General features: G+C 36.4%; 1 protein-coding gene and 1 long non-coding RNA gene across 2 annotated transcripts; both read left to right on the top strand.

Moving 5' to 3' along the window:
* Window positions 1-9076: 9076 nt before the first annotated feature.
* On the top strand, window positions 9077-9795 carry LOC128127022 (uncharacterized). The gene is made up of 3 exons (XR_008225019.1): window positions 9077-9135; window positions 9557-9616; window positions 9707-9795. It is a non-coding gene; the product is annotated as an uncharacterized LOC128127022 (long non-coding RNA).
* Window positions 9796-10404: 609 nt separating this feature from the next.
* Window positions 10405-11712, top strand: LOC122195195 (ER lumen protein-retaining receptor A-like). The gene is made up of 6 exons (XM_052765742.1): window positions 10405-10485; window positions 10588-10593; window positions 10915-10995; window positions 11087-11202; window positions 11353-11426; window positions 11514-11712. Exons 1-6 carry the CDS (start codon window positions 10405-10407, stop codon window positions 11651-11653), a joined length of 498 nt encoding a protein of 165 aa, XP_052621702.1. The 3' UTR covers window positions 11654-11712.
* Window positions 11713-14629: the final 2917 nt, after the last annotated feature.

Here is a 14629-nt window from a genome sequence, read left to right on the forward strand (position 1 = left end):
TGTTACTCGCCCGAAATGGCGAGAAATATTATTTCTTTTCATGGCTTGTACAAACAAGGTTTTACATTTTCATTTGATATTAAAAATGGTGCTATTAATGTTTATTACAATGATGTATCTTACTTTAAAGCAATACCTTGTGATGGTGTATATGAAGCTGTGAATGTTGTAGACAATTTAGGAGATAATGTGTTGTATATTGATTCTTCTGATAGCTTGGATAAAGCATCCTTGTGGCATTGTCGTCTTGGACATGTTAACAAGAAGCACATAGGCCAACTCCAAAAGGCTGGAGTCTTGGAATCATTTGACCTCAAGTCAGATGATAGTTGCGAGTCTTGTGTACTTGGAAAAATGACAAAGTCACCCTTCACAGGTACTTGTGATAGGGGTGAAGGTTTGTTGGACCTTATACACACGGATGTGTGTGGGTCCATCAGAGTTGATACAAGGGATGCTAATCGTTATTATGTGACTTTTACTGATGATTACAATAGATATGGATATATTTACTTAATCAAGCATAAGTCAGAAACCTTTGAAAAGTTCAAAGAGTTTAAGCAGGAAGTTGAGAATCAATTGGGCAGGAACATCAAGATGCTCCGATCCGATCGGGGAGGAGAGTATCTTAGCATTGAGTTCCTTGACTATCTTAAAGAATGTGGGATTGTCTCACAATTGACACCTCCCAGGACACCACAGTTGAATGGTGTGGCTGAGAGGCGCAATCGAACCTTGTTGGACATGGTTCGTTCCATGATGAGTCGAGCTTCATTACCAATCTCTTTCTGGGGGCATGCCTTAGAGACTGCCGCCCATATCCTTAATCTAGTCCCTACTAAAATGGTTGCCAAAACACCTCACGAGATGTGGACTGGGAAAGTGCCCAATTTGGACCACATCAAGATTTGGGGTTGTGAAGCTTTTGTGAGGCGTGAGACTCATGACAAGCTTGAACCCCGAAGCGAGAGGTGTATTTTCATCGGCTACCCACAGAGATCCTTTGGTTACCTCTTCTACAGACCCAATGATAATGTGGTCTTTGTAGCAAGAAGAGGAGTCTTTCGTGAGAGAGAATTCATAAGCCAAGGGGACAGTGGGAGGCAAATTCACCTTGAAGAGCTTCAAGATTCAAGTGGTGAAGGATCCTCAAATGCTGTCAGCCAATCTGAGGAGGAAACTCCTGTTGAGCCGATAGATGAGTCTGTACCTCCAAGACGTTCCACTAGGGTGAGGAACACACCTAATTTTTATTATGGTTATCACATCACCACTGAAGGTGATACATTTATCAGTGATAGTACACTGATAGAGTTGGATGAACCTAATAATTATAAGGAAGCCATGGCAGGCCCTGAGTCTGCGAAATGGAAGGAGGCTATGGACAACGAGATTCAGTCCATGTATGACAATCAAGTTTGGAACTTGGTTGACAATGTACTAGGTCGTAAGACAGTTGGGTGCAAATGGATCTTTAAAAAGAAGATCGACATGGATGGGAAAGTACACACTCGACTGGTTGCGAAGGGCTTTACTCAAACTCCGGGAGTTGACTATGATGAGACCTTCTCACCAGTAGCTAAGATTAAGTCTATTAGAGTGTTGTTAGCCATAGCTGCATTTCATGATTATGAAATATGGCAAATGGATGTCAAAACCGCTTTCCTTAATGGGAAGTTGGCTGAGGATGTTTACATGGCTCAGCCAGAGGGTTTTGTCGATCCAAAATACCCTAATAGAGTGTGTAAGCTTGAAAAATCCATTTATGGATTGAAACAAGCATCTTGCAGGTGGAATCTTTTCTTTGATGAGAAAGTCAAAGAGTTTGGCTTTTCTAGGAGTGAGGATGAGTCTTGTGTGTATGTCAGGGCTAGTGGGAGCATAGTTAGTGTCACACCCCAAAACCAAGAACGACGGAAACGTTCTGGGGCGGAGGACGTCATGTACAGTATCATAACAATGAAAAGTAGTAAACGAGCAACAACATCATCCATTGCATTAATAATAGAATTATTATACAAGTATGTTCTATCAAATTTTGATAAACACTAAAGCATAAATCAAAATGAAAGATGAGTCTTGAACAAGCTCCATCTTCCTTTCTCCTTGCATCGGTACCTGTCTATGATGACCTGAGGATACAAGTAATTTTGAAAGCGAGTATCAGCTTTGAAGCTGGTGAGATCATAAGTATTTAGTGTCTTAATTAGTATGTAAGAATTTGTATATGAACTGTAAGTATGAAAATGTTTGTAAAACAACTGTAAACGTTTGAAAAACTCTAGAAATCCCTATGATTCCTACTATTATATAAGGGTGTCTTCTACCAAGACCTATATGTTCTCAATATAGTCTTCTACCAAGACTTAACTGTTCTATATGTTCGTCTGTTGTAAAAGTGTGTAATTTTCCCAAGTGTAACTATTATTAATAAAATATAGTTTTTACATCTATAGTTTAAGTGAAAGGATCACTAAATATATGTACAGGGAAAATTAATGTAGTACTAAAACGTAGCGCTATAAGAACTACTGCTGTACTAATTACCTTAAACCGGATTTATATTAAGGCATCATGTGATTAATTGCACCATACTATCGACTGGTAACAACGACATACGAATGGTCGTAATAACGGAATGACGTTTGGCACCCGCAGACCTACAGGTACGGCTAAAGCTAGCAGCAAGGTGTAGGATAGTCAATCCAGTATAGATCTATATGCAAACTCACGCTCTCCCTCCAAGAGACTCAGGCTACAACTCGAGCCATGACATTTAAGGCATGCTCCGACACAGTGGATCACAATTTTATGAACGTATTAATGTAAGTGTAATGTAATGAACTGTTCTAGCTGTAATGTACGTGCTCTCTACCTAGCAAGTATAGTAATGTAATCGTTCTAGTATTGTTGTATATGTTCTCTTTCTAGTATAGTTGTATATGTTCCTCTCTAGTATAGTTGTATATGTTCCTCTTTATTATAGTTGTGTATGTTCTTCTAGTAGTAAGTATTGAATCATGAATGAACTGACTCATAGTATGATATCGCATTCTAGTAATAGTTCTATTATCTTCCTAAACTACCCATATGGTAGTTTACTAGTAATCTAACTGGTACGTATGGTCATGGATGTATACCCTTGCTACCCAAGGGCATGGGATGAACTGGAAGGACCTTTTATGACTATATATGTACACATGATATATAACTAATATTTAAATGACCTTCGGACGAGTACCCGATATCCCACCAGACCACATCTCAAGCGCGAAAAGGAAATAGGGTGGATAGCCTTCCTAAGTCTTTTAAACATTTCTTATATAACTATACATATAGAGGCATGCAATTTATAATATAAAAGCATAAGTAAGTTTTGTAAAACATTTGAACATAAATATTATCTTAAGAAAAGATCGACTTGATGTCAATCTATAAAACAGTTTGAAGGCATGGGTTTGATAAAACAGTTTAGTATAAAGAAACATTTGTTTGAAACACAATTGTAAATAAGTTTGAAATGTGATATACAGAGTAAAATATACAGTGTAATAAGGAGTTTAAAACATATAAAATGTTTATAAAAATCATTTGAAGGAAACTGTTTGGTAAAACGGCTAATGAGTAGCCAAATCTTTTGAATGCTGTATATTAATCACATGTGATTGATGTAAAAACTAGCATAATTCTACTTATTAATCACATGCGATTGATATAATAACTAGCATGATTCTACTTGTATCCCCCCTATAAAACATTTAAAAACAGTTTAAAACATTAGTTAAGGGGTATGAACTCACCTGCAGTAAGTGATTGGAATTGAACGGACTGTTATCGTAAGGAAGGATCGGGCAAGTGCTTGGTGTCAAGTGAAGACTTTAGACACACACAATGATCCTAATTACATATGAAGACATATGTATATAAATAATTAGTGATTAAAACACTAATTATACAAGTATAAACATTTAAACGCGGGGAAAACACTTTTGGTCAAGTGCTAGGAGGCTAATGGGTTGCAACAAAGGAGTGCAATACCTCAAATGGGAGTTTAAGGTCTAATGACCATATTCTTTGGAGTTTACGGCCCAGGGGAGTAAACTCCTGGCCGTAAACTCTACATTGAGTCATTAATTGAGGATTAAGGTTGTTACAACTCAAGTGGTAATTGGTTCTAAGGTTTAAACAAGTGTTTGGGTGTCATAATAACTCCTTTAAGGAGTTTACGGCCTTGGGACCATATTCCCTTGGAGTTTACGGCCGTAAACTCCCTTGGGAGGGTGTTTATGGTGTTTTCAAGTCTCTAAATTAACTAGGAACTAAACTAGGTTTTTGTACTTGGCTTTAGAAGAGTTTATGGCACCATTTGGCACCATTTTATGGAGTTCACGGCCCTAGAACCTTTTGGGCCATAAACACCCTTACTCTTGGTGTTCTAAGTGTGTTAGCTAGTCCAAAACTCATTTAGGTATATGCCCAAATTGGTCTCTTGGCTTAAGGATGGAGTTAGGGTGTCATTTGACCCCTTTATAGGTGTTTACGGCCCAAGAACTTGTCTTGGCTGTAAACTCCTCAATACTAGTGATTTCTTATGTTTTCTAGGATTTAAACACTTTAGGGTACTTATCTAAAATAAAGTCTAAGCCTTAGGTGCCTTAAAAGCACCATTTGAGCATGTTACAAGGGAGTTTACGGCCTAAGCTACTCTTGGGCTGTGAACTCCTAAACTTGGGTGGTTCTTGGTTGATTTCATGTCCATAACACACTCCTATACAAGCCCAAGGTAGTTACTAATCACGGGGGACAATCTAGGCTTGGTTTCGGGAGTTTACCGCCCAAGAACACCTTGGGGAGTAAACTCCTAAATCGGATGATTTAGCTATGTAATCTAGGTTATGAACACATTTAGAGCTTTCTAACACTACTAGAAAGAGTTACTCACAATTTGGGATAAAAACCCGAAGATCCGTGAGAGAGAATTTGGCTTTTCTCTAATTGGAATTCAACTAATGAACCAATTTGGTTCAGAATTCTATTTATAGTCCTGAGATTTTTGGAAGAAAATATTTCTATTCTCGGAATGAACTCTAATATCCTAGAGTATTGGAATAACAGTGTTGCACAAAACCCTAGTGCATCCACTCTCCTAATATCTCCTTAAGTGTAAAATCCCGAAAACTGCCAAACTTATACTCGAAATCTGAGTTTTCATTGTAACTGATCTACTTCTATTGGCTTCAAATGGTTTGTTCAGAATGGAAATTTCGGGTTGTTACAGTTAGCTTCTTGGTGTTGTATGTGGATGACATACTTCTCATAGGAAACGACATCCCAACTTTGCAGGAGGTTAAGGCCTAGCTTGGGAAGTGTTTTGCTATGAAGGACCTTGGGGAAGCTGCCTATATCCTGGGGATAAGGATATTGAGAGATAGGAGTATGAAACTAATTGGACTTAGTCAAAGTACTTATGTGGATAAGGTATTGAAGAGGTTCAGTATGCAAGATTCCAAAAAAGGAGAATTGCCAATCCAGAGTAACTCCAAGCTAAGTAAGAATCAGAGTCCGAGCACAGAGGCTGAGATAGCTGAAATGAGTCAGATACCATATGCTTCCGCTGTGGGCTCGATCATGTATGCTATGACTTGTACTCGCCCTGATGTGGCCTTTGCTTTGAGCATGGTCAGTAGATATCAAGGGAACCCTGGCAAGGCACACTGGACAACGGTAAAGAACATTCTCAAGTATTTGCGGAGGACTAAGGACTGGGTCCTTACCCTCGGAGGCAGTGATGACTTGAGAGTGGAAGGATATATTGATGCTAGCTTTCAAACTGATAGGGATAATTTCTGTTCTCGGTCAGGCTGGGTCTTTATCCTAAATGGAGGAGCAATTACTTGGAAAAATTCCAAGCAGGAGACAGTAGCTTATTCAACTTGTGAATCAGAGTACATAGCAGCAAGCGAGGCAACAAAAGAGGCACTATGGCTAAAGAACTTCATCGGAGACCTTGGAGTTGTACCAGCTATAAAGGAGCCAATGGAAATTTTCTGTGACAGTGAAAGTGCGGTTGCTTTGGCAAAAGAGCCAAGAGATCACGAGAGATCTAGGCACATTGACAGAAAATACCATTTCATCAGACATAGAATAGAAGAAGGACTCCTCGTGGCAAAGAGAGTATCATCAGATGAGAACCCGAAAGATCCCCTCACGAAGGGACTGAGCAGGGTTAAGCATTTACAGCATGCGAGGCGCATTGGCCTGAAGGATGATATTAGTTTCAATAATTAGATTCCTGAAACTTGTAAAATGTAATTGAAATTTGATGATAAATAAAAGTTGTTATTTATTTATGAGTAAGGTGTTACTATCTTGTGTTGATTGTTTACTATGTTTCAATTTTGCATGTTTTTACTTCCAGAATAATCATGTTATTATTCAAACCATCCAGTCAGTCAAACTTTGGAAGTAAGTATTGATTCAAGACTGTCATGAATTTGGCTTGTATGATTTGTGTAAAGTGCTTTAGACAATGCAATGGTTGCTACAACATTCATGAGTACTCATAAGGGCTGAGTATTGGATTCAACCCACGCTCACTTGCATCACTTTATGGAATTTATCTCGAGTGATCATGAGACGGTAATATCATATAAATCTTTAAACCTAGAGATATGAGTTGTTGACTATGAGTTGGTTATTCATTAATTGTACGAAAACGCATTGGTAACTCGATGTTATAAAACGTGCATTTGTGAATAATTCAACAAGTAGTTAGTACAAGCATATCAGTCGAAGTTTATCTGTTCCTTGGAGAAATAGAAGCGATATCTGGGCCCCTCTATGATTTGGTTTTGACCTATGTACCGGGCCCGGTCAGAGCCTAATTGATGTGTTCAATTTAGTTCTATGTCGAAACAAATCGGAGATCGAGAAACAAATGCTGGATAATAAGTAAGACCATGTTCCATGTGTTTTTCCGGTTGATATCATGAGAGCAGAGGATTATATGATCACTTATCTTAAATGGCGTATCATCATCATCTCAGTTCCGAGAGACTTTGAAAGAGCTACGATTGCTAGTCGGATTTTGAAGTCATATTTGCAAATATAGTTCACTACAAGAAAAAGACCCTTTTACGATGCGCAAACCACGACACTCGTTGATTTATGTTACGCAAAAGAGAGTGACATTAAAAAAGTGTCATCTCTTCAAAAAATTTAACAATAGAGGACACGCATTATTGCGTGCCCTTAAATTAGTTTCTAAACAAAAAAAACACGGAGGGCACCTATAATAAAATGCGCGTCGTCTAAGGATGTCGCTTTATAATTTTTAATGGAACGCGCGTTCCATCCTTTAACAGTAAGGGGAAATGAAATTCTGAAAAAATTAAAAACCCCGCCTTCCTTTTTTTTCTCCTTTCCCTCTTGCCCAAATTATGGACGCCGCCTACTTCTTCCCTCTCACTTCGACCATCGTTACTTGCAATTCCCGGTCATCCGTCGATAAAGGCAACAATAGACTTGCCTTTCCATGTAAATCGTAGACCTCATTTGCAGGTTTTGTTCTCTGATATGGTTTCGTTCATCCGGAATCAACTACCATCGTCGATCTGGTATGGTATCGTTCAATTTTTTTGCAGAAGGTTTTGGAGATGGTGGTGTGTGGCGGTGGTTCCTCTGTCCGACAACACTAGATAAGAACCCTAATTCTATTTCTTAATGAGCTATATATATATATATATATATATATATATATATATATATATATATATATATATATATATAACATGTTGGTGTGCTTCTCGTTGTGATTGCTTCACAGAAACACTCTTTAACATAATTTTTGTTCTTCATTCTATTTCTTATGTTTATATTGTGTTTTCTTTTCTTATTATTAGATACAAGCCATAATTTTGAAAAAGGAGGCTGAAGACTTGAGGGAAAGATGCTTTCTCAACACTGTATACATCCAAAGAATGTGTTCATCCACAGATCGTCAACAAGTCATTCAACTATATGAACAAATTTTTAGGGTAAAACCACTCATAAATTCAACAGTATCTTCTTGTGACCTAAAAATCCTGCTAGGTGTCTGAAAAAATTTGGAATCCATGGCACAATGTTTGCACCATCAATGGTTGGTCTTGCTGATTGGTGAATTCAGAAAGTGTCTTCAACTTGTCTCTGCTTTCCATGGCCACATCAACAATGGCTAATATTAGTCGGGGATCAAATTTAAGGTTCTTCTCTCTTTCTATAAAGTTGCTTTATTCTATTATTGTATGTGGTTTTACCTTATGCATTTTTTTATTATACATAGTTGTGGCCATGAGGACAATGTGAGTATTTTGTACAATACATCCGTTTTCCATATTCAGTTCCTGCCTATGTAAGTGCTATTCTAACTTGTTATTCCACATTCAGTTCCTGCAATTTTCCTTTTTTTTTCACAAACATACATAGGAATTTCCTTTATTATAAAATTATACTAATGTTTTTCTTTTCCCAAATACAGATGCTTAATCGACAAGTAGTGAAGTCTCGAACTGCTACAATTAAGGTACTTCACTGTGTCCAGTTTGACTTGAACGATTCAAATGTTGTATTGTATATAATTTGTAATCATTTTTCTCTTTGATGTTATTATAAGGCATGCCTTAGTGTGTTATTATATTACCACACAAAAAACTCACTTCTATCTTATTTAAGGAAAGGAACTCTGATGCTTCAAACTCTGTTAAAACGAACTTCTATTTTAGAGACTAACTTGGCTTTTATTTATTAAAACTGCAAATGCTTATAGCAAATGAAAATAACTTTTTTTCTAATTTACTATTTGTGTTTCTGATTTCTCCATTAATAATGAAGCTTTATGAGGTTCATCTTGATTAACGGTTTACACATTATTGCTAATGGTTTTAGCAAGTAAAAAAACAACTTTGACTTTATATGATTCTGGTTCAATAGAGGAAACTGCATTCTTTTACCCCTTAAATTTGATTTGGATTAATGATGAAAGAATTTTTCTCTAATCCTTTTCCCAAAGTATGTTGACTTTCTTTTATATGTTTGTAGATTCCTCAGCTGGAGTTTGAAATTCCTCCAGAAGCACAACGTGGATCTTTATCAACTGTATGTTATGTATCTAGTGTTCATGACTAGATTTATTTGGAATATAAAAAAATTAGTCATTTATATTTACATGGTCTTTTGTTAGTGATGTTAATATATAATATTTAACAACTGGATATTACACATCTTGTTGATGTGAAAAAAATTGCAATTTTCTCCCGTTCAAAGAGGTGGGCCAGAGAATCACCCTCGATCTCTTCTGTTGAAAAGACGTTAATTCCCTTCTCATCCTCACCGTAAAAAATAGCCCTCGAAAGATTTCTAGAGGTATCTACATCGATGAGGAGGGCTTTCACGTCTTTTTTCACATATGAGAGATCAAGAACGAGTCCCTGTCCCACCATCTTTCAAAAGGGTATTTATGTCTTTTGGGTCTTGGAGTTGGAGCCTACTGACACATCCAGGCTTATATCTACTTCAGGTGGAAGGGGTATTACTAAGAGCTTCTGAAGAATTGCAAGCCCTTCAAGAAGAGAGAAAGGTAACTCTTCATATGATATCACATGTTGTGATTTCATGTGGTCTGACTTTCTCATGTGCTCTGACTTTCTCATGTTAATTTTTTTTTCAGAAAGTGGATCCTGAAACTACAGAGGCAATAGACAAGTTTACATTGAGATTGAAAGAGTGTGCAACAGGAAATTTATCTTTTACCTTCATCTACAGAAATATTTGCATGAACTCAAGGAATTCAGTAAATCCGTAAGTTTCTAAAATAAATGCAACAAGAAAATTTATCTTTCCTTAAATCTATAAGTTTCTAAAATAAATGCAACAGGAAATTTGTCTTTTACCTTCATATATAGTTATTTTTTTTCTTTGGGCCAAAAGGAAAAAAGTAAGAGAAAGCCTCATGAATTCATGATACTAATTTATTTCCTTTACCCTTTAAATGACTAAGGGAATGTCCTGTCATCAAAGTATTTCAGGAGCTATATTCAAAAAATATAAAATATCCTTAATTATTTTACCAATATACACAATATATATATATATATATATATATATATATATATATATATATATATATATATATATATATATATATGCTTGATAAAATAACTCAAATGTGGTATTGTATATACTTCACTGTGTCCAGTTTTACTTGAAAGATTCAAATGTTGTATTGTATATACTTTGTAATCATGAGCCACAAGCAACATTAGGATACCTGTTTGATCCTTCACGATCTGTAGAGTTAACAATCAAACATCATCATATAATATTCCTTCTGTAGGAACTGTTGAACCGCATGGGTCAGTTGGGGCAATGGTCGGGCGGCAGGCAATTGCCCAGGGTAGTACTGTGGAATTTGCTGAAGCTCTCTTTCGATATACTGCTCCAGAAGAGGTACTTTTTTTTGGAGTTATTGTTGGTTTACCTCTCCCACTTGAATATGAAGTTACTTCCATGGCTTGACAAAGTTACATTGTTTGATTAATTTGTATTCAGATTAAAGTAAATTGGGTTTCCTGAGATTGCTCCCCTGTTAATCGCACCTTGAAAACTAAATAAAGAACAATATTAGAAATTATGCAACGGGTATTTTAGGTTATATGATTAGAGAGTACCATGTATTCACAACACATTAAGTGAAGCTCCAAAAGTTACAGCAACTAGGAGGAAAATGATAAATAATGATATTTTCAATTACTAAGTTGTCAAGAATTATCAATATTATAAATGATAAAGATAACCAAGAAAACATATATTATTGATATGGTTATAATTCATCTTTTTCCTAGTTTATGCAGTAAAGTTGTTTTTGAAAATTTGAAGTTTGTTGTTGCAGCTAAGGAGCATGTGGTTGGAAGGTACAACACTGGCCCAAAGCTAGGGGAAATGATCTTGATGTTCATGGTCTATTTAATGAGTAAGCATTAGGATTTTCCACTCAAGTTAAATCTTTTTATTTTGTGATTATAGTTTTAATATTATTAGGAATGTGCAGATATGTTGGGCATTTTCTATCTATTTGGAAGCTGTTGCTATTCTCCCACAGTTGGTTCTGCTGCAGCGAAGGGGAAATATTGACAATTTGACCGGTCAATATGTTTTCTTTCGTGGGTATTCTCCCTTCTATATTTTGGCATGATATCATTATGAAGCTGGATAACCATGAAAAATGGCTTTTTAAATGATCAAAAATAGTATAATAATCATTTAGAAAATAGGATGCTATGAATGAAAATCTGTTTGTTTGCATTATATTGTTAGGGCATACCGTGCATTGTATATTCTCAACTGGATTTGTCGGTATCTCACACAGCCCCATTTCAATGAATGGATATGTAAGTTAAAGCTTTTCTCTTATTCTTATTGTCTATACATGTATTTCATTTGACTTTTGTTTTGTTTGTTTGTTTGTTTGTTTTCAGCCTGTTTCTCTGGCTTAATACAAACAACTCTTTATGCTGATTTCTTCTACTATTACTTCATAAGGTACACAACCTCCATTACCATTCTTTCTGTTCTGTCTTTTACTTTAAGCATAATCATAATAACACATGCTTCATGAGGAAGGGCATTTACGTGTTTACTCTTCGCCTGGGTGGCAGTGGGAAAAAATTTGCAATTTTCCGGACTGAATAAGACTACTACTACATTACATGACCATGACCATGACCATGACCATGACCATGACCATGACCATTTAATACTTGCTTTCAATAAACCAAGTTTCAGAATATTTATTCAAATGCTCTAAACTTTCTTTTTAGTGACTGAATTTATGTTCTTTTTTTCTTCATGATAGAATCTGAAAATGAGATCTTTGAAGAGGTTTTGAGGGGTAAACTCGACTTTTCCTAAGATCCACGACCTAGTATCTCTGAAAGTGCTAAAGATTTGGTTAGGAAAATGCTTATTAAAGACCCCAAAAGACGAATAACAACTCATGGTGTTCTTTGTAAGTCTTGGTTGTTATAAAATTTTCCTATAAGTATTATTTAGGCTTCTTATTGAACATTATTGGCTCCGGAATCAACAGCAACACAAATTGAATCAGCTCTGGAATGCAGTCGCGGATTGGCTCCGGAAAATTGTCAAAGTACGGAAACAAAAAAATGTCAAATTTGTAATAAAATATTATTCAATGGATATTTTTTGTATATGATATTTTGTATGACATTAAATTTTATGAAATGGAATATATTTTTTGTATATGATATTTTATTTTCTATTATGAGACATTAAATGCAAAATTAATTTGAAAATTAGTAAATCTATAAAAAATATATTTTTTTAAACATTTAAAATTATGATACGCAAAAATGTGTGTCATCTTCATTTATGACATGACCTTTCTTGACAGGGACTTTCTTGATACGCATTGCGTGTCATTAACACGCGCATCGTAAGGTTACGACACGCGAATGCGTGTCGTCTTCGTTTATGACAGGGCTTTCCTTGATACACATTGCCTGTCGTAAAAGCGCGTCGTAAATGAGCGTCGTCTGTAGACGACGCGCAAAAGTGCGTCGTCTCTCTTTATGACAGGGCCTTCCTTGACGCGCATTTGCGCATCGTCTGAGCCTTTTACGACGCGCAATGAGCGTCGTAAAAGGCTGTTTTTCTAGTAGTGGTTATTAGACTTATCCAAGTGGGAGACTGTTGAATATAGTGTCTAAGTCCATAACTTTATTTGGTATGTATTTGACCCGACCCTGCATGGTCCATTTGGGTTCCATGGCATTGCAATACTTGGATAGACTAAATGAGAGAATAAGGCACTTATGATTATTAATATATTATAAGTTCTAATATATTAATAATAGTATTATTTAATTAGTATTGATCAAGTATTAATCTAGTATTAATTTGGTGATCAAAGTGAGACTAATTAAATATATAGGGTTGATTATGACAATCATCAATTCTTTTATGGTGGATTAATGATTCATGGTTTATGGGTTATGGATGTAACCATTTGGAGCTCCATGGATAGTCCATGGGAGTTACAAACCCATGGGTCATGAGAAATGAAGAGTCATGACAATTATGGGTCATCTTAATGAAACCCTAATTGTGACACCACTATAAAAGGGACCCTTTGGCTAGCAAAATCGGTACCTAGTGTTACTAGAGAGGGCATAACCGATTTTTGAGTGGAAGAAGTATTCTCTCAAGTTATTCCAAGTTTTGTGGTGTTGTGTGAAGCATTTGAGGCACAACATTTGGGGTGCTAGGCTCACAAAGTCTTGAAGGAATCCAAGCAACAACAAGGTATGTATTTCTACTAGTTTTTATGTTTCATATATTCCCCATGTCATGCTAGTTAGGAAATAACCTTGAAAAAAAAATTTGCATGTATATAGAGAAAACATAGGTTCAAGGTTATTAGGGTTGCATGTACACTTAGGATGTATTAGAATGCTCAAAACCCATCATAAGGGTGCGATGGTATAGTGACGCCGGTTTTCAAAACGACAGGGACAACTATCGTTCGCAGTCAGGCTGGGTCTTTACCCTTAATGGAGGAGCAGTGAATTGGAAGAAGTCCAAGCAGGAGACCATAGCTGATTCAACGTGCGAATTAGAGTACCTTGTAGCAAGCGAAGCGTCAAAGGAGGCAATATGGTTGAAGAATTTCATTGGAGACCTTGGAGTTGTGCCAACCATAAAGGAGCCCATGGAAATTTTCTGTGATAATGAAGGAGTGGTTGCCTTGACCAAGGAACCAAGGGATCACGACAGATCTCGACATATCGACATAAAATATCCCTTTATTCGACATCGGGTGGAAGAAGGACTCCTCGTAGTAAAGAGGGTATCGTCAGAGGATAACCCAACACATCCGCTTATGAAGGGACTGAGCAGGGTTAAGCACTTGCAGCACGCTAGGAGCATCAGGCTGAAGGACGATATTAGATTGGATTAGATAGTTTAGAAACATGTAATAGATAAATTGCTACAACGTTCATGAGTGCTTATGAGTTTGATTTGAGCATTGAAATAAACCCACGCTTGCTAGAATCACTTCATGGAATTTATCTCGAGTGATCGCAAGACGATAATATCATATGGTCTTAAAACCTAGATATATGGTTTATTGTTTGCTAATTAGTTGTACATTGATAATGCGTAAATGCACTAGTAACTTGATGTTATAAAACTCATTGTTGTGTATGATTTGATTAGTGGATAGTAAATGCATATAATTCGAAGTTTATCTGTTCTTTTTATCCTAAGAGGGTAAAAGCGATATCAGGGCCCCTCGATGATTTGGTTTGACTTATGTGTCGGCCCATTCAGGATTGAATTGATGTGTTCAATTAAGTTCTATGTCAAACGAATCAGAGATCGAGAAACAAACTGCTAGACAATAAGTATGACTATGTTCCATGTAATTGTCCGCACGATATCTAGAAGGAGGACTGTACGATCCCTTATCTAAAGGACAGGTCAATGATAAGAATAGAGTTTGACAGCGTCTTTGAGAGCTATGATTGCTAATCGGATTGTGCTTACATTTGTAGTTACTAGACTTATCCAA

This window comes from Lactuca sativa, chromosome 7, assembly GCF_002870075.4.
Source record: "Lactuca sativa cultivar Salinas chromosome 7, Lsat_Salinas_v11, whole genome shotgun sequence".
Lineage (NCBI taxonomy): Eukaryota > Viridiplantae > Streptophyta > Magnoliopsida > Asterales > Asteraceae > Lactuca > Lactuca sativa.